The sequence below is a fragment of the Apodemus sylvaticus genome, chromosome 7 (genome assembly GCF_947179515.1).
Source record: "Apodemus sylvaticus chromosome 7, mApoSyl1.1, whole genome shotgun sequence".
Classification (NCBI taxonomy): Eukaryota; Metazoa; Chordata; class Mammalia; order Rodentia; family Muridae; genus Apodemus; species Apodemus sylvaticus.
This window is the reverse complement of record NC_067478.1, coordinates 20815182-20839432: the sequence shown is the minus strand read 5'-3', so window position 1 is coordinate 20839432 and position 24251 is coordinate 20815182. Positions and strand designations below refer to the sequence as shown.

At 42.1% G+C, this 24251-nt stretch overlaps 1 protein-coding gene across 3 annotated transcripts in view; it reads left to right on the top strand.

Moving 5' to 3' along the window:
- Positions 1 to 23328, top strand: part of Ryk (receptor like tyrosine kinase) — a 71180-nt gene extending 47852 nt beyond the window's left edge. For 2 of the 3 annotated variants that reach the window (XM_052187503.1, XM_052187505.1), the window contains exons 8-15: positions 1282 to 1415; positions 3736 to 3822; positions 6398 to 6467; positions 11495 to 11627; positions 12843 to 12952; positions 13077 to 13236; positions 21724 to 21860; positions 22927 to 23328. In XM_052187503.1, coding sequence (XP_052043463.1) covers positions 1282 to 1415; positions 3736 to 3822; positions 6398 to 6467; positions 11495 to 11627; positions 12843 to 12952; positions 13077 to 13236; positions 21724 to 21860; positions 22927 to 23038 — 943 coding nt within the window. In that variant the 3' untranslated portion in view covers positions 23039 to 23328. The remainder of the gene's footprint in view (positions 1 to 1281; positions 1416 to 3735; positions 3823 to 6397; positions 6468 to 11494; positions 11628 to 12842; positions 12953 to 13076; positions 13237 to 21723; positions 21861 to 22926) is intronic. The other variant, XM_052187504.1, reaches the window with a different exon arrangement.
- The last annotated feature ends 923 nt before the right edge of the window (positions 23329 to 24251 follow it).

Sequence of the window (24251 nt, the reverse complement as noted above, 5' to 3'; positions counted from 1 at the left end):
GCATGAATGAAGTCCCTGCAGAGGTCAGAAGAGGGCATTGGATCCCCTGGGACCAGCCTTTACAACAGTTGTAAGCTACCATATTGGTGCTGGGAATCTAACCTGGATCCTCTATAAGAATATCAAGTGCTCTTAAATATTGAGTTTCCTCTCCAGCCCCCACAAATTATTATCTAAAAATCTCAATATAAATACAGTTGTTTTATGACTGAAAAAGGAAGGTCAGGCATGGTGGTACACACCTTTAATCCTAGCACTCAGGTAGCAGAGGCACATAGCTCTCTGTGAATCTGAGGCCAGCCAGCTCTACATCATGAGTTCCAGGCCAACCAGGCATACATAGTGACCCCGCCTCAAACCAAACAAAATAGGATTGACAACAAAAGGATGGGTTGTAGTGGAAGATACCTATGATCCCAGTACTTGGGAACCAGCATGGGCTGCCTTGTGAGACTGGTCTCAAAAAAGGGGGCGGGGCAGAAAAAGTACTTAAATACTGGGCTTTGGGAGTGCTAATGAGAGTGGTCAAAGTAGCTTATCAGAAGTGATGCTTTTCAAACTTCTCTGTATTTGGAAAGTTTTTTTTTTTAAGATTTATTTATTTAATTTATGTATATGAGTACACTGTCGCTGTCTTCAGACACACCAGAAGATAGCATTGTATTCCATTACAAATTGTGAGCCATCGTGTGGTTGCTGGAAATTGAACTTGGGCCTTTGTGAGAGCAGCCAATCTTTTAACCTCTGAGCCATCTCTCCAGCCCCTGAAAAGACTTTTGTCATGTGATTTATTGAAAAATCATTTGGGAGGAAAAAGTAGGTTAGAGAGGGATTAGAGTTTGTAAGTCAAAGGCATTCCAAATGATAATGCTGTTTTTAGTATTTCTTGTTTTAACATTTGGAAGTGGTAGTGTCATGGATGGCACTGTTTTTCCTTAATTGTTTTAAAATTTATTTTTATTTTATTCACACTGATGCTTTGCCTGATTATATGTCTGGGTCCTTGGACCTGGAGTTATAGACAGTTGTAAGCTACCAGGATTTTAACCTGGGTCCTCTGGAAGAGTAGACAGTGCTCTTAACTGCTGATCCACCTCTCCAGCCCCTTTCCTTAACATCTTAGGTGCCCTTCATCAGTAGCTTCCCTGGTCTATGTGTACAGTTGTTTGCTTTTATTTTGCTTCCTTGCTCATTGCTGTGACTTAAGTCCTTAGGCTGTAGTGCTCAGGTGAGCCCAGTGCTGCAGTAGGGTGTTTATATTGCTTGGTCTGGCTTTGTTGGCTCCTCAGGTTATCCTACCTTGCGGATAGAGAAGAACGACTTGCGGAGCGCCACTCTTCTGGAAGCCAAAGCCAAGGTGAAGGATATCGCAATATCCAGGGAAAGGATAACGCTGAAAGATGTGCTTCAAGAAGGTACTTATCCTCTCTACATTCTCAGCTTTGTTAAAAAGTTGTTTTCATTTTCCATTTCTTTAGACTTTATACAATGTGCCCTAGCACCTTTGGTGAACATCTTGATTTTGAAGTGTGATAAAACAGACAAGTATTTGTTACTATAAGTGTATTTTATCCTTATTTCAAGTGATCAGTATCAGCAGATGTATTTAAAAAATTTAAATTAGTTTATTCTCTCATGGGTTGTGAATGATGAGCATTGGGGTTAGGCTCAGGATTTGTAGCCCGAGTGACCTTAGTGAAGTCACACAGTATCTCAGAGTTTTATAGGATTCACACCATGCTAGCCTTGATCACTCTGAGGCTACTAAGAGGCAAGATGAAATGGTACTGCAGAAGGAAGACTTACCAGAATTTGTATTTGACGTGTCCAGAGCTCTTTCCACCCCGCCTTGCAGGCCCTTGCTTTCTGTTTCGAGTTTTAGATCTTGATTAAGGAGATGGTGAAATTGGAGGAGAGAAATTCACAGTGAAATACTGCATCACACTGTTAGAGGACAGCACACGCTTGTTTCCTCCGCTGCAGTTCCTTCTGGAATGTGCTTGGTCCACATGAAGCAGTCTATTTGCTGGGCCTCCTGGAAGCTAGCCTCAGCTGAGAAGCTGAGAGGCCTTGTGAGCGGGTGGAGTGGTGCTCAGTTGGTGCACACTCTTATTTCTGGTCTGTTTTTCAGAATAGGAATGCTGCTCCTGCGGGTGTCCGTTTCCTAACTCGAATAACTAGTTCTCAGATCTATCTGCAATCTGAGGTGAATAACCAGGCCAGACAGCATTTCCTACAGAGTTAATGGTTATGCTTCCAATTTTCTGTGTTTCCAAACAGGATGCTCATACTTTGAGGAAATTTGGAACCATGTTTTCCTTGATATTTTTGGAGCCATAATAGTTTTTTGTTTGCTTGCTTTTTTTTTTTTTTTTTTTAAGAACTTCAGCTTTCAGAAAAGAAAATATGACTGGCTATAATTTGAAAAGTGGTGAGGTTCACTGGAAATCTGACTAAGTACAAATCAAACAGTGGTTACAAACCACTTTTCATCTGTCAGATTGGATGGAGTTAAAAAGAGATAGCTAGTGATCCAGACAGGGTACAAGGGAATAAACTGTTATGCACCATGACCTATGGCAAGATAATCTGTGTATACACATGCTTTAATGTGGGGTTTACCCACAGTTAGTTTTGCCTTTAAAGTCTGTGTTTGAAATATGTAAAGTGGGACTGGGTATGGGGAAAAGGAGACAGCAGCAGGGGTGGAAGGAAGGACCAGGTCTGTCCTGCTGGGCACAGGGGTGAAAGGGAGGACCAGGTCTGTCCTGCTGGGCACAGGGGTGGAAGGGAGGGCCAGGTCTGTCCTTCTGGGCAGGGGTGGAAGGGAGGGCCAGGTCTGTCCTGCTGGGCAGGGGTGGAAGGGGGAGGAGCTCCTTTGACAGTACAGGGACTTGGAGGTGTTTGGACAGCTCCAAGCAAAGAGTCTCCAAACATTTCTGCCTGCCGCACCCACATCACTCAGACTCTGTGACTCAGTGGGACCTTCCACACGGGCACCAGTAACTTCAGCACACACAGTGTTTAACACACACAGTGTGTGTGTTTTCTTTTAAATTATGAAAAGGAAGTAAACAATGGTCTTGTGAGAAAGAATCACATATTACATGTCAGTAATTTTTTTTGAGGATCATCTCATTAGAAAGCCTTTTAAAAATTGAAAGTATTTTTTAGCAATCAGGAAATTACTAATAAGTCTATGTGGGTTTTGCATTTCTGTTTTACATTGCTTTACCCCTCAGGAATACCATGATTTCTCTGCTGTAAGAGCTCTGTAGGAGCATACTTGGCCCACAGGGACCTGAGAGTTGGGTCACCTCGCCCGAGACTGAGTGGTAGAAGCACAGGGGCCTCTCTCTTGCGTTCGTCACTCTTTCTTCACTGAAGTCTGCATCTGCAGAAAGTGGCTGTTTTCTCCAACTCTGTCCTCGCTTTGAGGCGACTACTCAGCTGCCCCAGCTGGCACCTGTAACTGAGCTGCACACCTCAGCACGTTACTAGCTTGTTTAGAGAAATTAAGGAAAATAGTTCCAGTTACTTAGTCTAGAGATAAGATTTCTCAAAGCAGCCTGCTTTGTTTGTAGGTCTGAATTTCTTTTAACAGCTTTAGTCCAGTTTACTCTGGATCGAGAATTAATAGCAGCCGTACCTGTCCATTTAGTCACATTACTAGAAAGCTTGGTGATGTTGTGAAGATTATCATATGGCCTTATTGACTGTTATTTTTCCTTTTAGGTACTTTTGGGCGTATTTTCCATGGGATTTTAGTAGACGAAAAAGATCCAAATAAAGAAAAGCAAACATTCGTGAAAACAGTTAAAGGTACTTTTTTGTTTGTTTGTTTTTGTTTTTGTTTGTCATTCATTCACTCAGACTAGCAAAACTCTGTCCCCTGTCTCAGTGTGTGCCAGAGCCCTTTGGAATTAGTCTATATTAGTGTGACTCACAGGCTGATTTTTGCAAATTAGATTTTTCTCACTAGGTATAGAAAATAGTTTCCTTACTTACTAAACATTTATTAGAAATGATTCCAAGGGTAGTTACGTTGCATAATTGTGTGTGTTTAACCTGGTTGTGTCTAACTTTGGGTTTTTCCTGTTAAAGCCCCCTCATCCCATCCTTAAACATGTAAGAAAACGTTGTCATTAGTTTTCTTTCAACACATTTATAAAGAAGACTATGAACTGCCCTCAGGTCCACAGTACCTTATATAGTTATCTGTTGTTTACCTCTCATTCTCGCCCCCCTCTTTATCTCTTACATGCTGTGTAGTGCCTGCCCTAAGAAATGCCTGTTCCTACCCTTACCCTGACTGCTACCCTCCACCCTCAGCCCCGTGGGTGAGCAGGTGCACATGCAGGCATGCAGTCCCAGGAGTAAACCTTAGGCTTCTTTAATCAAGTTTATCCACCTGTTTGTTTTGTTTTAAACTTATCTTTATTTTATTTTATGTCCATGAATGCTCTGCCTGCATGTGTGTATTTGTACCACCTGGTGCCCCGGTCCCCTGGGAGGGTGTTAGATCCCCTGGGACAGGTGGTTGTCACCGCTATGTAGGTGCTGGGATTTGAACCCAAGTTCTCTGGAAAAGCAGCCAGTACTCCAACCACTGAGCTACCTCTCCCCAAATCCACCTTGATCTTTGAGACAGGTCTCTCTCTGGGACCTAGGGCTTTCCAGTTATGCTAGGCAGACTGGTCAGCAAGCTCCAGAGATCCATCTGGATCTTTCCAGACAGCGCGAGAGTCGTAAGCATGCGCTGGCACGCCGGGCTCTTTTTCATGACCTCAGATTGGTTCCTCGTACTTGTAAGGCAAGCGCTTTACAGACTGGTCCTTCTTTCCAATCTCCTAAGTACTCGTTTCTGAAAAAGAAATTAAGCACTTTGCAGAGATTGAGGGGAAATTACTTTTGAGTAGAAGATATAAAATGTTTTTGAGATTTACAGTAACTGTTTCTAAATTTACTTAAAGGTATACATAGGAAGGATGGCGGTCTTATGTATATTATTTCTAAAAATTTAGGTTTTACGAGTCTTAACTAAAACGTCTAGAATTTATTGTCTGTAATTTAACAGAATTGCTCATTTAAAGCTTCTGCAAATCCTTAAAACCCTCCACATTCCTTACCCTTGCTAAACAAATGGCTCAACTTGCTATTTTGTTTTGTGTTTGTTTACCAACTCCCCTTAGCTCCCAAAACATTTAATATTTTGTTAGACGATAGTGGGCTTTCTAATTTTGAAGGATAACTTACATGATTCTTTTTATATTTTACTCTTTATAAATATAAGGTTTGAGCCACAAGTATAGTAGAAGAACTGCTTTTTGTTTTCTTATTTTTCTTAAGGAAATATTTTATTTTAGTGGCAGTACTTTTGGATTTATTTTTTCTGATTTTTTTTTAATATTTTTATTTTCTATATTCTTTGTTTACATTCCAAATGATTTCCTCTTTCCCGGATCCCAACTTTTGGATTTATAAATAATCTATGCATCATAATGAATCCTAAATTCAGTCCTGAGTTAGTATTGAAAGGAAATAAGAAAGGGCAGATGCTGCAGCTCTGTGAGAAGCCTTCTGTCTGCTGGAGCTGTGGCTACCGCGCCCGCATAGCTACTGTGCTCTCCTTAACTGGAGGGAAACAGGAGCCGACACAGTGGGTCCTTAGCATCCAGTCATGGCTTACATGGAGCTGGGACATGCGCACTAACTAGTGCTGGTTTGCAAAGGCCACATGGCTGAGTTGGTCCATGTTTATCTTGAGTATGGATTCTCAGTTGATGTGGTGTACTGTTGACAAACTTCCCTAACAGGCTTGCGTGCTTTTTTTTTTTAAGTTTAATAATTTCCTTCAGAGATTGAATAGATATCTAGTGTCAGTTTCCAAAGACTGAAGTCAGATATGTTACCTGGATCAAAACCCATGAATTTAGAGGCTAGAAATAAAATGTAGCCAGGCACAATAAATATATTGTGCTTAGGAGGCTGAAGCAGGAGGATCAGAAATTGGAAGCCACCCTAGGCTACATACTGAGACTTTGTAACAGTACAGAAAAGTGCAAAATACAAGTTATCTATCTCATCCCAAGGGACAAAGGTAAAGAGTATAATGTGGTTCTTTCCAAAAAACATGGTCCCCCAGGTGTTTTTGATTTTTCAAGTAATTTTGTTTTTAAAACATAATGTGCTTTATGGAACCTTACCAGATTCTGCCATCTGCTCCAGAGTTTCTGTGAAGGCTGACATCTTCTGCAAGGGTCTGTCTGCTGCCCCGGGGCTTGAGGCTGCTTGTAACTTACAATGAAAATTGACTCTAGATAACCAAATACTAGTGTAACAAGTACAGGATTATTCACGGCAGTGGTTTTGTTTTTTGTTTGTTTTTAATATACAGACCAAGCTTCTGAAGTTCAAGTGACGATGATGCTCACCGAGAGCTGTAAGCTACGAGGTCTCCACCACAGGTGAGCGAGCACGAGGTGGCGCCTCAGCACCAGGCACAGACACCTCTGCATACTCACTTACTTGAGAGTGTTATGTCCTGTTCAGAATTGGATTCTTTTGGAAATTCTTGATTTTTTTTTTTCCTTCTGAATATAAAGGTAAAGGCATTCTCATTGAACATGATTTGTAAACAGCAAAGGACGAAGACAATAGAGAACAGGGTGTAAGCCATGTAAATAGTAAATGCACACTACTAAGCTTTCTAAAATAGTCTGTACGTATTACACACCTGTCTCCCTTTAACACATATGACAGAGTGATGCACACATTTAAGATAATTGCTATGAAAATTTCAATTATATAGAACACCAGGGCCAAAAATAATCAACCATTCTTAGATACAGTGACATTAATAGTCTGCCATGTACTGTGAATGTGCACTCGTGTGTATATGCGTGTGTGTGTGTGTGTGTGTGTGTGTGTGTGAGAGAGAGAGAGAGAGAGAGAGAGAGAGAGAGACTGCTTAAGATCTCTTTAGAAATAGCCATCTATGTATTTGTTTGTAGAGATATTTTATAATAAATTAGGTATCTCTGCACTTTAGTTTGTTTCTAGTATACTTTTAAAAAGGACAATGTTTTTACCTTTAATAAAATTAATGTATTTCTTTTTGTAACAATAAAAAAAAAACCCTGTTTCTAGGTTTGCATGTTGGTATCTGTAAATCCCTGCCCCCATTTTAAAAGGCCGTTTAGTGGTTTACTGAATGGCTGTACCACATTTTATTTATCTTACATATGCTCTTAAAGTCATAGTATATTTCCACAGAATGTACCTGTAGGAAGAACTTTTAACAGCTTCTTCTAGACCAGGAATCATTGGGGACAGCAGCAGCTATATCATGGCAAAGTTGTATGTTTGTTAACAGAGTTTCTGTCAGACCTGGCTTTTCTGGGACTCACTATTTAGGCTCCACTGTCTCTGTCACCCGAGTGCTGGGATTAAAAGTTGTCCACCAAGCTAAGCCGGCAGTCTGGGTTTGTTTGTTAGTTTGTTTGAAGCATCATATAGGGAGCTCTGGGAGGCGGTAATGTCTGACTCAGAGTTGTAGGGGTGCAGAGAGGGAGGAGATATCTGGAGCTCATTGGCCAGCCTAGCTGGACCAGTGTGTTCCAGGTCAGACAGACCAACATGGATACCAGTTAAGGAAGGTACATGATGTTGAGCACCTCCATGCACATGCTCAGTCATGCACATACTTAAATATTCCTACATGTATGTATATATATGTATACACACACCACACAGACACACAGGTACGGTGTAGACTCTGCTTAATTTGTATGACTACTGAGAATTTCACTATCTGAAACATGAACCATGACTGTGTGTTAGAAGGGTCTGTGGACTTATGGGAAGGTCATGTGATGTGTGCAGAGGGCACCATCAGCTGCATTTGGACTTGAGCAGTTGCTGAGCTCTGATGGAAGTATGAATACACAGAGATTTCTTCTTTTTATTTAGTTTTTACTTTGGTTTTTGATGGCCTAAAACAGATGACATCTACATGAAAGTGAGTGCAGTGGTAATGAGAATGAGACAGATATTTGGCATTGTAGTGGTGTAAAGAAAACAAGGCAAGAGGAGAAGACAACTGTTTGCACTGAGATTAAACACAGTGTGATTCTTGGCTTCTGATCAGCTGAGATGAAGGTGACATTAAAGTCTATAAGTCTCAGAAGCGGAGGGGAAGAGAAAACACTTTGTTTAGAGTAGGGAGTTAAAAAGCTCTTTAGTCTCAGATCCTAAGACAGAGGTTGCATTAGGTTTATTATTTAATGTAGGTACTGACTAATATAAAAGTAAATATTCATTTTCTGAAACTTCAAAAGAAAAAGAAAGAAAGAAACAAGAAACTTCAATGAAAAACGAGGCTTTCGGGAGGGGGGGAGTTGAATGCAATATTGAAAAACAGTGAGGGTCTTTCTTGGAAGAGTTGAGTAATGTAACTCAAGAATGTTTTCTTCAGTTGCCCAGATTCAGCCTCAAGAGTAGGAGTCCTCACTCATTGGGGAAGGAAGAGCCAACAGCCCCTAGGCTATATTTGCTTTAAGGAAGGAAAGAAAGAAAGAGGGAAGGAAGAAAGAAACAAACTTATAGTTGTTAAAAACAGAACTGTGTCTATAGCTTTTAGACCCTTTTTAGCAGTGTTGTATGAGTGCTTGATGCTCTGGTGCAGACTCTAGAGAGAGCTCCTTGCTAGCAGACCGCTTATGCTCCTAGCCAGTTCTCTGACCCAGAAACCTGTAACTGTCGGACAGGGGCATGTGGCAGGAATTAATGCAGACAAAGCCAGGTTTCTCCCAAGAAGGAGCTTTAGATCTCCCCTAGTCCTAAGCACACCGTGGCTAAGCAACCTTCCAGGCGAGTAGCCGCATCCTCACCCGTAGCATTAGGCTGTACTACCTCACAGTGTGACATTGAGACTCCTAGTTGTGGCCGTAAAGCTGTAGTACACTATATTCCCTAAAGTCCTGCATCCGACCACACATTCTCGTTAACCAAATACTCTGGGCTGTGCGCTTGCTCACGTTGATTCATTCACTAACTGCCCTTTGTACTGAGAACTCAGGTAGGCCGAGAATGAAATGGAAAGAGTAATCTTAAGATCAGGACCATAGAGTTCATCGTGCAGGCTCACTGCACTCGGCAAGAAATGTCACTGTCCTGATTCCACCTTTGAATCAGCTGAGGGCTGTGATTCACAAGGTTTGCTCTGTGTTTTAACATTCTGTGATGATGGGTTAAGAATCACCAACACATTTTTATTTTTTATTTTTCATTTTTTATTTTTTGGCTTTTTCGAGACAGGTTTCTCTGTGTAGCCCTGGCGGTCCAGGAACTCACTCTGTAGACCAAGCTGGCCTCGAACTCAGAAATCCGCCTGCCTCTGCCTCCCAAGTGCTGGGATTACAGGCATGCGCCACCACTGCCCGGCTTCACCGACACATTTTAAAGCATCTTGAAATTCTAATTTTTTGTTAGTTTTGGATTTTTTCTACTGGAACTTGTAAGAGTTTTATCATAACTAAATACTTGCATAAATTAAAAATAAACTGCTTTCATCACTTCATGTCTGAAAACCCCTAAGCCATTTTTTTTGTGGTTTGAAGTCCCTGTTGGCCCAGGATGCCTAGTGATGACACTTTTAATGCTGAGTGGCATGCACTTACAATTGTAAGCGTGCTCAGCGAGGGAGGCAGCTGTGCCCAGCCCCGCAGCCCAGCAGCCTCGCCTCACCTCCGCCTTCTCACCCGTCTCTCCATCTGTCTGTTCTTAGATATCTCAGACCTTTCTGTTTGTCCCCCTTTCCTTCGTAAAATGGGTAATGAAAAGCAGTCATTTAGGTGTGTATGTCTGTGCACCACATTATGCAGGGGCAGAAAGGCATTGGATCCCCTGAGACTGGAGTTAGAGTCAATTGTGAGCCAACATATGTGTTCTGGGAAAAGCCTAGGGGCGTGGACTGAGATGACGCCTGAATTTTCTTCTTTATCTGTGACCTTTGTCCGTAGGTTCCTAACCCTTCTCCCTGGCGTGGCTGCTGCTCGTCAGCAGTAATGCAAGCAGAAGCCCTTGATGGGTCCAGCGCCTTTTAGAGACCGATTCCTCTTATAGTGGGGACACTCTTAGGACATAAAGGCCAAGCAGAAACTTACTGTAGTCTCACAAGTCAGAGACAGCGCCTTTTGGTACATTTCTGCAGTTTCCCCTCTGTCTTTGTGGTTATCCTGTGAATGTGTAGTTTGTGTCTAAATTTCTTTGAGCTCTTTTTATTTTTTGATTGTTTAACTGTAAGGTATTATTTTGTCATTTTTGGGCATTCATATTTGTGACTTTTCACTGTTGATATCCTGTTGACTCCTTGTTAATGAACCTTTTTATGTTTCATATTCTTTTTAAAAAAATTTTATTGACATTGGTGCTCTGCCTCCAAGTATGTCTGTGTGAGGGCATCAGATTCCCTAGAACTGGAATTACAGACAGTTGTGAACTGCTGTGTGGGTGCTAGGATTTGAACTTGGGTCCTTTGGAAGAGCAGCCAGTGCTCTTAACCCCCAAGCCACCTCTCTAGCCCCCATGTATTCATTCTTTATGAAGCCATAAATAGCTAATAAAAAGTGCTTTTAGGGTATGTTATCTGTGTGTTTGAAAAATGCATTAAATGTAACAACACAGGAGGTGACACCTGGTTATGTAAATTGATTCTATGTTATTTCTGGCTTAATAGAGAGGAGGTAATTATTTAAATACTTACAACCTTTGGGAAAATGAGTTATTTTCATATATCAGCTGGAATGTCATTACACAGGAGGATGGGATGTGTGTGTGGTTGTGTGAGTGTGTGTGTGTGTGAGCATGTGCACCACGAGAGGTAAAGTGGACAAGATTGTTCGGTACATCCTTGTTCATTTTGCACCTAAGAACTGTTTGTGACTGGTGAAATCCACACACTACAAGTTTAAAAACCAAGGCCAAGTGGGGGAGGGGAGCAGGCTCCCCATGCATTTGAGATATGCACACACACACACACACACCATCTATTGCAAACATTTTACTTTGTGACAGTTTCAACCTGTTAGAGGTTTTTAATGACCCTGTTTTTATTCGCAGCCTGGATTGGGTCTTTTTGTTTTCAAGCATGATGATGAAATTAGTGGGACAACATCACGATGTGCTGTCACCTGTCTGCTCGTCCTTTGGAACAGGAATTTAACATGACTTTCTTCAAATCTAGTATGAAGGGATTCATCCTGTGTTAGTCATTTTTATTGTACAGAGAAAGTTCATACTTTTGAGGACTGTTTACATCTGGTTTAAAAAGTAGAACATTTGTAAATAAATGTTTTAATGATAATCTTTTTAAGTGTGGTCAGGATTTTGTTTGGCTTTTGATCTTTATTATCTTTATTACTTTTAATTTAAGATAAACCAATAAGGTTTTAGATTTCACTTGCATTTTTCTAAATCTCTTATTATTTTCTAGAAATCTTCTTCCTATTACTCATGTGTGCATAGAAGAAGGAGAAAAGCCCATGGTGGTATTGCCGTACATGAATTGGGGGAATCTTAAATTATTTCTACGGCAGTGCAAATTAGTAGAAGCCAATAATCCACAGGTGAGAAAATTTCCCTAAATATGAATAATTTCTAATGTCTTTGCAAGTAGATATTAATAACCATACATATAGTATCTAAAGATTTAAAAAACAAAAAACAAAAAAACAAAAGACCTCAGAATGAGCCAGGAGATATATATAAGCTGTCGATTTAGAGGACCATGAGGATGACCTGTGGTTCCCCAGTGGAACCTCTTGGCCCAGGCTGTTTCTCATTGTTTACCACACATTCATTCATAATCGCCTCTCATGCCCTATGACAGCATCTCAAAGTCCCTTCTGGGGTAACTTCTGAAGACAGTCCAGGATTTCCCTTCTTGGAATAGAAATCTTAACAGAGTAGTCTGTCCATATGGCGCCAACAGCACTGAAGGTTGGAGGTCGGGATTGTGGGAGATAATCATGAATATCCTTAATGTTCCTGACCATGAGACCCCACCATTTAAGAGATTCTTTCTTGTCACTACCCATGTACTTACTGTGAACCAGACGTGCTGTGATAGTGATAGGAGAGTCTGCTCAGCGCTTTGCTGTCTGCTCTACTTTCTGGTCTTGTTAAGCTGATTTTAAGACTTATAATAGCACACTTATTATAGTTAATAAGAACAATAAACTCAGATCTGCACTGAGTATTTGACTCTTGATGTGTATGATATGTCATTTAAGCTAAAAGAATAAAGCTCTGGTTGGAACCATGTAGTTAGAGGCTGTGGTCCCTGAATATCACCAGGGGAGGGACTTCCCTCTCCAACCTGCAGTGCCGGCCATGTACATCTTGAGGAGCATGTCAGCAGAGAGATTTGTTTTGGTGAAATGCTGCCTCCACCCCAGGGTGGTGGTGGTGGTGATAATCTGATAAAACTACTACTGCAAAAGAAAAGAACAAGTCACTTGAAATACTGCTTTAGAGATTCTGTGTTTATAGTGCAGGAATCACTGAGAAACTGCTCTGTGATGCTGATTTTAGAGAGATAAATGCAAAAGTTAAGTGTCATGGATAAAGTCACATAGATGGTAAATCCTGTCACAGAACAGTTTTGTAGTGGATAAACAGCATACCATGCTTCCAGAGCTTGGTTGAAAATGGGTTTTTAAAAACTCAATAGGTACAGGGGAGTGTCCCTTTGGGTTGGGACTGTAGACTCAGGTAATCAGATCCCTAACTAGTTTTGCAGTATCTGCAAACTGTGTCATTTTTTCCCTCTGATACAACAGGCAATTTCCCAACAAGATCTGGTACACATGGCTATTCAGATTGCCTGCGGAATGAGCTACCTGGCGAGAAGGGAAGTGATCCATAAAGACCTGGCTGCTAGGAACTGTGTGTAGGTGTCAGCTGCCTCCTGGGTGTGGGCTCCATCTGGGCGTCACTGTGGGATGCAGACTCTCTGTGGGTAACACTGCATCTTAACACTCTGACACCTTTTATGTTCATGGTTTTCTTTTCAGCATCGACGACACTCTTCAAGTAAAAATCACAGACAATGCCCTTTCCAGAGACTTGTTTCCTATGGACTACCACTGCCTAGGGGACAACGAGAACAGACCAGTGAGATGGATGGCTTTGGAAAGTCTGGTTAATAATGAATTCTCTAGTGCTAGTGATGTGGTGAGTACTAGAGCCCAGGTATCAACAGCGTGTAGAGGAAAGCTTTCTGTTCTACTACAGTCATTCAGTATTTTGTTCTTTTAAAAATCTTGGTACTATTCCTTGAAATTTTCATCCAGAGAGTCTGTGTACTTAGCTCCCTTTCGGCCCACTTAAAGCGAAGAAACTGACCCAGATCCTGAGCTGGTGCCGTGTGTTCTCCCTGCTCATACAAGCTGAGGCAGCACCGTTGCTACCGAGGCCGGCACTGAGGTTTAGGGAGCTGACAGCTGCTCATCATCTTTCTTGTACAAGTCTCAGGATGACCAAGTGGCTACTAAAGCCAGAATGGTTGCTTTCTGTGCATGGTCTGTTCTCAGTCTGCAGTCTCTCTCATTGTCGCCAGTCCTGACACTGTTCCCGTTAGGTGTCAGTGTAGTTCTCTCTCCTTCCAGAGCACACAGGTGAGCCCTCCTGCTCGGTGATGTGCTTTTCAGAAGCTGTATCTGCTCAACTGTTTTAAGGTTCTATTCCATTGCTTGACTTTTTATTCTAGTTTAGATCATAATCAGCCCAGATCTGGAGGCACATGCCTGTAATCCCAGCCTGGGAAGGCAGAGTTGGGATCATGAGTTCCAGACCCACCTAGGGTACATAGTGACTATATCTCAAGAAAGAATGAAAAAATAATGTGTTTTTTTGTTCGTTTTGTTTTTATCTCTTGGCTGTTGCACACTGTAGCTGTGAATTTGGAAATTAGGTAAAAAGTTTTGCTATTAAGGTCCCTAAATCATCATTTGACAATAATACATTACTTGTAAAATAATTGGGATGTGGTCTGATGTTTCAGCATCAAAGAACTGGGTTTATTGTGTTTGGTCTTCTGGGTTTTTGTTGTTGTTTATTATTGTTATTACTCAGAGTTGCCTTTCCATTTTGGTTTGTATGCTTTACACATTTCCCTTTTAATAGTTTGTTACTGACACCAGTTTTGCTAGTTATTTACATTGATTAGTGCACACTCTTTCCCCCAGTGTATTAACTGTGCTGCTTCTATAACAAATTACTATAACCTCGGTGCTTAGATATAAATGGACTAGACATTATAAATGTGTGTCATACCTTATAGTTTTCATAATTGTTATAATTATATTCAATTTATATCTGAGAGGAAAAAGAGCCTTTTATTGGACTAAAAGGGGGGTATTGTTGAGGTTTGGTCTTTAGCTGTGTATTGTAATGCTAAATACTGACTCCCAAGCCCTGGTTGACCTCAAGGACAAGAGAATCTGCACATAGAACCAACTGACTATGCTATGTGATCTTGCCCCCAACTTATCCCTGACTGGTGAATAAAGATGCCTATAGCCTATAGCTGGGCAGAGTTGAGATAGTCAGGGCTTGGGGTTCCCAGACTTGGGGTTGAGGAGAGGAGAAGGAAGATGCCGTGGGTCAGGTGAGTCAGTCATCAAAGCATGCCCGTGGGGCTGGCCAGCTGAAGTTAAACAGCCCAGATGGGACGTGGCGAATGAGAATTCGGAGTTGTTGATGGGAAATAGATTCTAGTAGGGTAGAGGACAGATGCCTGCCCAGCTCTAGTGCTGATTAAGGCTTATTATGATAATAAAAGTTTTGTGTATTTTATCTGAGAACTGAATGATCAAAGGTGGGGTAGAAACTCTGATTTGAGATTAAATAATTATGACAGCATTTTATTGCTAAATTCCTTTTGCATATTTAAGCTAGGTTCTTGGCCATCTAAGCAGTGTCAGGCATGGGTTCTATCTCATGGAGTGGACCTTAAATCCAGTCAGATAGTGGTTGGTTACTCCTACATTTGTGCCACTATCACTGGAGTATCATGTAGGATGGTTAACAGTGTAGATTTCAGGGTCTGTAACTGGGTTGATTGGAGCTGTCCAGCAGCCACAGGTGAATAGGATTTACCTGAAAGGGAGACTGGAAATGAAGGTAGGGGGAGTGAGAGAAGACTGAAGCCAAGACAAAGCTTCTGATCAAGGCTCAAAGTTTAATAATAAGCTTTGCATATATAAAGGGGGAAAACCCCACAAAATCTATCCCCTTCTTCAGCTGGAGTATATTGTAGCAGCAAGGTCAGCGCAGGCAGCCAAAACATCAAAGTTCCCATGGGAACCTGAACTGCAGCCAAGACAGATGTCTCTGTCTAGGTTGATAAGACCTGTCATGGCGAATGTTCAAGGTCTGTTTAGCCTGCTCAAGGCTGGGAAAACTGCTCAGCCTTTTCAAGGCTGGGAAAGGCCTACTAAAAGTTGAGAAAGCTGCAATTAGTTGATGATTACCTTTCTTCCCTAGTAGTATGCAGAAAACCGAAAAACTAGTTGGTAAGGGTTAGGCACCAACACAAGCTCTCCATGTTCAGTGAGTTATGTAGGCATTGTGTTGGGCAGTAGGGCCTTACCGTCAATTTGGTTGGAGCTCAACCAGTGGCCTTGGCAATAGCATGAGTTGTTTAGGGTTTCCATGGGGCCATTATTGGCAGCAACTCAATTAGATGTGACCCATTCCTGTCATTGGAGGTGTCACTTGGTGGAGAGATGTCTAGTTGGAGGATTCTGTTCTCCATTATTTGGTGACTCCATATTTCTTTCCTATACGAATATATTTTAAGAAGTATCTATGGTAGGTTTCCATATGACTCCTCAAATGGCCCACTTCATTTTGTTTTAATCACTGTGAGTCCAGGAATGGATATCCTAACAGAATTATCTAAACTTAGAATACCAACAAAGTTCTCACTCATTTCAGTCCATGCTGGTTTTGAGCATGGAACCTTGCCTCAGCCTTCTGAGTGCTAGGATTACAGGCATGTGCTGGCATGGGTTAAGTATTCTGTTTTTATCTTATTCGAAGTTCTTTTGAATTGGGCTTAGCATATCATTGTAAAATGTCCCTTGGTTATATTTACTGTAGCTAACTCCTAAAAATGATCAGATTTTTCTCTTAAATTATTCCAGACTCATTTCATGCACATAGATATTAGTGTCTTTTGCCTTGAATACTTGGGTCTGAAAGAAATAGTAAACGTCTTTTCTTGTGACAATGATAGCCAGTTAGTGTAAAATTCTGCCTTTCAGTTTGGGGCTTTGAATATTGTTTTAAATTCTTAAAGATTATTGTTACATTCTAATGGGGTTAAAAATGTTAACAACTCCATGAACACATGTTGCGTTTGTTTGCTCTCTTTGAGTGGAGGTGGGGTCCTATCTATCTATCTAATTTCTCTAGACACGGTTTCCCTGTTTAGCCCTGGCTGTCCTTGAACTTGCTCTGTAGACTAGGCTGGTCTTGAACTTAAGGATCCACCCACCTGTCTCTCCCGAGTGCTAGGAGGTTGGTGTAAAGGTGGACTCACTGTCACTGCTAGGAGGGAGGTGTAAAGGTGGACTCACTGTCACTGCTAGGAGGGAGGTGTAAAGGTGTCACTGTCACTGCTAGGAGGGAGGTGTAAAGGTGGACTCACTGTCACTGCTAGAGGGAGGTGTAAAGGTGGACTCACTGTCACTGCTAGGAGATTGGTGTAAAGGTAGACTCACTGTCACTGCTAGAGGGTGCTGAACAGTTTTCACCATCATGTACTAAGAAATGTAACCATGCTTCCACTGGAATCTGCACATGTAAAGTACACACTTGCAGGTGTGTAAAGTGCACACTTGTAAGTGTAACTCAGGACCCTTTTTTCTCCTTGAAAGAACCTTATAGTTCGCATTTCTCTGTAAAGAGACTTCATGATTTGCTTGAATTCTATTGGTTGTTTTGTCATAATAGTAATGCATTGCTACTTTGGGCTTTGTTTTTGTAATTTTATATGGAAACATCCAATATTTTGGTACATTAAGAAGAATCTTAATGTTAACATTAGTTCTTAACTGTCAGCTTAGGAAGTACACACAATCACATCCAGCTAGTTATGAATGTCTAGTATTCCAAGATGTGACCTCACACAGGCACTCTGAAGACCGTCTGGATATTGTTCTTGTTCTGTGTTTTTGTCAAATGTAGGCACAACTACAGACTTCTGTTACGACTTTTTTCCCTTTATTTGAAAAAATACCTTTTGATTGATGCCTCCTTTGAATTATTTAGATAATTATAGTAGCTAACACAGTTCAGCTGTCAAAATTCTGCCACCGATTGAGTAGTGAATGCAATCAGGAAAGCACAGTTGAGAATTCCATGTTGGTTTTCTCGTCTTTGTGGTACTACATTGTGTTTAAAAAGCATTTTCTTGGGAAAAACAAATCAAGGAAATGACTTCCATGCTAATCTTATCAGCATGATTTACGGCCCTCGGGGATCCTTTTTAAGGCATTCGAATAGTTACTAGGCCATATTGCAAATCAAATGCGCCCCATGTGCCTGCTGTGTCTTTCTAGACATTAGTGGGCATTGTCCTGGGAGCAGAGTCTGCAGTTGTTCAGAGCTTGCATCTGCAGCATTTTTCATCTCGCTCCAGTTTGCCGAGTGCTCCAGCGGCCATCGCGGTGTACTGAGTAGATTCACGCAGGAGACTCATTTACAGTGTTCCCAGCAGCAGCCGTCTTCAGAGCTATGGGGGTATCTAAGGGAAAGCTGGAGTTTCTGGAAGATGCTTCCTATTTTCAAAAACAGAGAACTCTTTCTTTTTATATTTTCCATTACTAATTTTAGAGTAGTGCTTAGAAGATCCTCAGTAGTTACAGGTTTCCTTCATGGTTGCAGATTTTGTAATCCAACAATATGAGACCTATTATTTTAGTATCAAATTTACATTAAGAGAATTAATATAAGACAAAATAACAATGTAGAAGTGAAACGATCAGTTTTAAACCTTGGTTTAGGAAATAGAGATTTAAGATTTAATATTATTTGTTTATTTATTTATTAGATATTTGCTTTATTTACATTTTAAATGTTATCCCTTTCCTCGTTACCCCTCCGAACCCTGCCTACTTTAACCCCCCTTCCCCTGCTTACCACCTTCCCCTCCCACTTTCCTGACCTGGCATTCCCCTATACTAGGGCATCAATCCTTCACAGGACCAATGGCCTCTCCTCTCATTGATGTCTGAAAAAGCCATCCTCTGCTACATATGTAACTGGAGCCATGGGTCCCTCCATTGCACTCTTTGGCTGGTGGTTTAGTCCCTGGGAGCTCTGGGGTACTGGTTGGTACATATTACTGTTCCTCCTATGGCACTACAAATCTCTTCAGCTCCTTGGGCTCTTTCTCTAGCTCCTCCATTGGGGACCCTGTGCTCAGTCCATTGGTTGGCTGTGAGCCATAGGTATTGTGATCCCCCTTCTAAGGAGGACCAAAGTATCCACACTTTGGTCTTCCTTCTTCTTGAGCTTCATGTGGTCTGTGAATTGTACTTTGGGTATTCCGAGCTTTTGGGCTGATATCCACTTATGAGCGAGTACATGTCGGGTGTGTTCTTTTGTGACTGGGTTACCTCACTCAGGATAATATTCTTCTAGTTCTATCCATTTGCCTAAGAATTTTATGAATTCATTGTTTTTAATAGACGAGGAATACTCCATTGTGTAAATGTACCACATTTTCTGTATCTATTTCTCTGTTGAGGGACATCTAGGTTCTTTCCAGCTTCTGGTTATTATAAATAAGGCAACTATGAACATGGTGGAGCATGTGTCCTTATTACACATCCTTATTACACATTACACCCAGAAGATTTTGGAGCATCTTCTGGGTATATGCCCAGGAGTGGTATAGTTGGGTCCTCAGGTAGTACTATGTCCAATTTTCTGAGGAACGACCAAACTGTTTTCCAGAGTGGTTTTACCAGCTTGCAATCCCACCAGCAATGGAGGAGTGTTCCTCTTTCTTCACATCCTCTCCAGCATCTGCTGCTCCCTGAGTTTTTGTTCTAACCATTCTGACTGGTATGAGGTGGAATCTCAGGGTTCTTTAGGTGTTTCTCAGCCCTCCGGTATTACTCAGTTGAGAATTCTTTGTTTAGCTCTGTACCCCATTTTTTATAGGGTTATTTGTTTCTCTGGATTCTGACTTGAGAATTCTTTGTTTATAGCTCTGTACCCCATTTTTAATAGGGTTATTTGTTTCTCTGGAGTCTGACTTCTTGAGTTCTTTGTATATATTATATATTAGCCCTCTATCAGATGTCAAATTGGTAAATATCTTTTCCCAATCTGTTGGTTGCCATTTTGTCCTGTTGACAGTGCCCTTTGCCTTACAGAAGCTTTGTAATTTTATGAGGTCTCATTTGTCAATTCTTAATTAGAGCATTGGTGTTCTGTTCAGGAAAATTTCCCCTGTGCCCATGTACTCCATGTTCTTCCCCACTTTCTCTTCTGTTAGATTCAGTGTATCTGGTTTTATGTAGAGGTCCATGGTCCACTTGGACTTGAGCTTTGTACAGGGAGATAAGAATGGATCAATTTGTATACTTCTACGTGTTGACTGCCAGTTGAACCAGCACCATTTGTTGAAAATCTTGTCTTTTTTCCACTGGATGGTTTTGACAAAGATCAAGTGACCATAAGTGTGTGGATTCATTTCTGGGTCTTCAATTCTATTCCATTGATCTACCTGCCTGTCATTGTACCAATACCATGCAGGTGGTTTTTTGTTGTTGTTGTTGTTTTTAAATCACTATTGCTCTGTAGTATAACTTGAGTTCAGGGATGGTGATTCCGCCTGAGGTTCTTTTATTGTTGAGAATAGTTTCGCTATCCTGGGTTTTGCTATTCAACCTAAATTAGTGGACAGTAGCCACATTTTTAACAGAATCTATAATGCAAAACAAAAAATCCACAATGGAATGACATTAAATATTACTCCAAAAAGTGATCCCTTCCTTCCTAATTCCTTCTGGCTTCTACTAGTTGCTGGAAGTCCTAGGTGTTCTTAAAGTTATATTCTTAGTCTCAGGGATTAGAATTTCCCATCTGTCACAGGAGAATGGGGGTGGGGAGGCAATACAGTTCAACCTACTATCCATGCTGTATGAACTCTCAAGGGCAGCGCTGCCAGGATACCAAAGCCTTTCAGAACTGCTGTCCTTTCACACAGTGAGCATCAGGCCATCTGACCATGGGGTCACTTTGACAGAAGGAGGTAACAGGTGCAGGTGAATGCTCACCTATAGTCTATGCTCACCAAAATAGTCTCTATTTTGCAGGTGGTGGTGGTGATGGTGATGATGAGTCTCTCTCTCTGTAACCCAGGCTGGCCTCAGACTCCAACAGGTCCCTTCTTCCACTTCCTAAAGTGCTGAGATTATATATACATACATACGTACGTACATACGTACGTACTTACATACATACATACATACATACATACATACGCTATACAAATGGAACACAATTCTAAACACAGTTCTGTTTTGTGTAATATTTTTAATGATTTTGTGCATGGAACAGTTTCGTGGTATAGAAATTTCTTTATTGTAGTGTCAGCTCTATAACTTTTAGATTTTGGTGCATTTTGCATTAGGGATATTCAACCTGTGAAAGGCTTTTTAAAAACAATGTGTATCTTAAACAGATTTTGTCCATACTGAAAAACAATAACCTCCAGTTTCGTGCTCTGAGCGTGGGTGTGCTCTGGGCGCCCCACGCAGCTCTGTTTTCACTCACAGGGGTGTGTGCTTGGGCCGGCCAAGGATTTCACCTGCTTCCTCACCTTGTAACCTAAGCTGCCAGTGGGAGGTTCTCAGGGTTTGTTGTGAAAACTGAATGATTGGGGGCTCTTTGGGAAGTACTGGTGACAATCCTTAGCTCCTGCACAGGTGTTGTTCCCTCTCCCCAGTGTTGCCATGAACTCAGGGTTCACAGAGGAGGTCCCCATCGTGCCCTGGACAGCAGCATAGCTGCAGCTCTGGCTGGTGGTGGCACCTGTCCTTCTACACGCTCATCCTCCTCATGAAGGGAAGACCTAAGTCAGCTGACCAGGACCTGCGCCTCTGCTCAGGCTCTGTTCTAAACTTGCTGATTTTAGTAAGTCTGATTCTTAACCGGCTGGAGGACATCTTTTCAGGGTGTTCCTGAAAGTTGGGAATGGTGCTCTTCTGTGTGTGATAGGGCTCCATCCCTAGCTCTGCAAAACAAGCACATCAGAGGCCCATGGCTTCTTATATTCTATCTAAGCTGCATGTTTCACTTACTGAGTGAATCTTCTGTCCATCTAGGTTGTTCTCCATTTCCCACCGTAATTAGTTAATTTGGGGTTAGAGCATGGTAAATAGCCAGTGATAAAATTGGTTTCTTTGAACAGACCTAATTACTTAGAACAGATGATACAAATGTTAACATTGAAGAATTAACTCATTGAAATGCTTCCTTTCCTATCCCAGCTAGAGAACTAACCAATATGGTAGGTTTTGTTTTATGAACAGTACTCACTTTATTCAAGCATTTGTTCCACTGCTATTTTTGACCTGTCTGTAGTCACCAGTGCCCAGTTTTAGAATGTCCCCTCATTATGCTGCTGTTCTCTCCTAGTGGGCCTTTGGAGTGACGCTGTGGGAGCTCATGACTCTGGGACAGACGCCCTATGTGGACATCGACCCCTTTGAGATGGCCGCATACCTGAAAGATGGTTACCGAATAGCCCAACCAATCAACTGCCCCGATGAACTGTGAGTTTTGGAAACTTAGACATGAACTTTGATGCATTTTCTATGTTATCATAAACGTAGCAAAGTAAGTTCTTGTGTTCATGCAGAAGCTCCCCTTTGAGAACGATGAATCTTCAGACGTGACTTAGACCTTGTAGAAAACAGCAGTCACTTTATAACCCATGTGGCATCTTGTATCAGTGATATATAATCTTGATTACTAAAAATTGGCCTGAGACTCTTAACATAATAGTGAGGAAACTGATGGGATGCTACATCAGTTACCTGAGTTTTGTTTAAACAGATGAAAAGATAGAGTACTTAGCAAATCTTTCTTGGGATCCAAATGCAGATCACTAACACCCACCAAGAAGACAGGTATGGTAGTGTGTATCTGGAACCCACCCACAGGGCGGGTGGACAAACAGATCCCCGGAGCTCATTGGCTAGCTATCGTAGCTGTATCTCTGAACTCCAGGTCCAGTAAGATATTTCATCTGAGTAAGAAAACAGTATTGGACAAAACTCAGTGCTGATCCCTGCTCTCCACAGACACATGCATACAACACACAGACACGCACATACACCACGTGACAGTAAACACAGACAGACACCTTTCTCATTGTGGTCTTGGCTGCCTTAAAGGCTAGTGAGTGGCATGTGCCTCCTGCCTCCGTCATGGCGGTGGGGTGCACAGGGGCTCGCTGGGTATGTGGGCACAGAAATGTGTTGTCTACAGAGGCCCCGAAAGGTTTCCCTGCCAGTTGTAGGCAGTAGCTTTGCTGTAGATCCAGGAATCTTCTTCCTAGTTCTTCCTCAACAGTGTCCAGGACAATGCAGGCCATTATTCTGACTGGTCTGTGTATTTCCACAAAGCTCTGAACTTTCTGAGTATTGTATCCTCATGTAGAACTGAGATTGCTGGGTGTAATCCAAATAACTTAGCTTCTTTTAATCCTGAAGCTGCTAACACAGCGTACAACTAAGCGATTGCTCATAGCCGTCCTCCCCACCAGCACATTTGAACAGAGCACATAACTGGCAGGAAGCTGACTGAGGCCTGATACGTTTCCATGTCACTGTGTAGGTTCGCTGTGATGGCCTGTTGCTGGGCCTTGGACCCGGAGGAGAGGCCTAAGTTTCAGCAGCTGGTCCAGTGTCTCACGGAGTTCCACGCTGCTCTGGGAGCCTACGTCTGACTTCTGTTCCAGCTCCACCACTCAGAAGAAAGTGCCTGTCTGTCTCGGGCTTCCGTGCCTCGGAGTGCCTGCAGGAGCACATTTGTCTCCAGATCACCCAGCCTTAGGAATGCTTTCAAACTGAACTTTTAAGACAACTTAATAATGCAGAGTATTTTCTAGATACCACTTTTACTAGGTTGAACCAAAAGGGGTTTTGTAAATTTTTTGGCCAAAAATTTTTTAAAATATAGTTACTTTGGACTAGGGGGTGCATTCTTTAAAAAAAAATAAAACAGTTTTAAAAATTATTTAGACACAGATATTTCGAATAGCTGTCTTAGTGCCAACTGCTTTTATTTTTAATGTTTTACTTCATTGAAGTAATATAGGTGACTCACCTTTAAAGCTGTTTTAATATTTTGGTCACTACTTTTGGGAATGGTTTGTCTTCAAAATGCGGTACTTTTCTTAGGAAAAACAACATTACAGAGGTGTCTGATTTGCCTTATACAAGGAAAGATAGTATATTAGCAAAAGGAAAATTGAAGAAAAAGTAAAAAGAAAAAGAAATTGAAAAGTAAAAATTAAGAAAAAACATATCGCCCCTGCATGGAAAATGGCTTGTTGAGAGAACGTGGCTGTGCTCACGTTTGGGGAAGCAGTCTGAGTTCGTCACCTCTCGGTCAGCTGTCCTGTGAGCTGGGGGAAGGCTGGGGCAGACTTGCAGAAAACAGTGGTGACCTTATTTATTTTTGCTCTCTGGGTAAGGAGAGGACGCAGTTCCAGACAGTGACCCTCCTACGGCTGTGTCTCCCCCTGTGCACACCAGGGTGGAGCTGCTCACGGCTGTGTCTCCCCTGTGCACACCAGGGTGGAGCTGCTCACGGCTGTGTCCCCCCTGTGCACACCAGGGTGGAGCTGCTCACGGCTGTGTCCCCCTGTGCACACCAGGGTGGAGCTGCTCACGGCTGTGTCCCCCTGTGCACACCAGGGTGGAGCTGCTCACGGCTGTGTCTCCCCCGTGCACACCAGGGTGGAGCTGCTCACGGCTGTGTCTCCCCTGTGCACACCAGGGTGGAGCTGCTCACGGCTGTGTCCCCCCTGTGCACACCAGGGTGGAGCTGCTCACGGCTGTGTCCCCCTGTGCACACCAGGGTGGAGCTGCTCACGGCTGTGTCCCCCTGTGCACACCAGGGTGGAGCTGCTCACGGCTGTGTCTCCCCCGTGCACA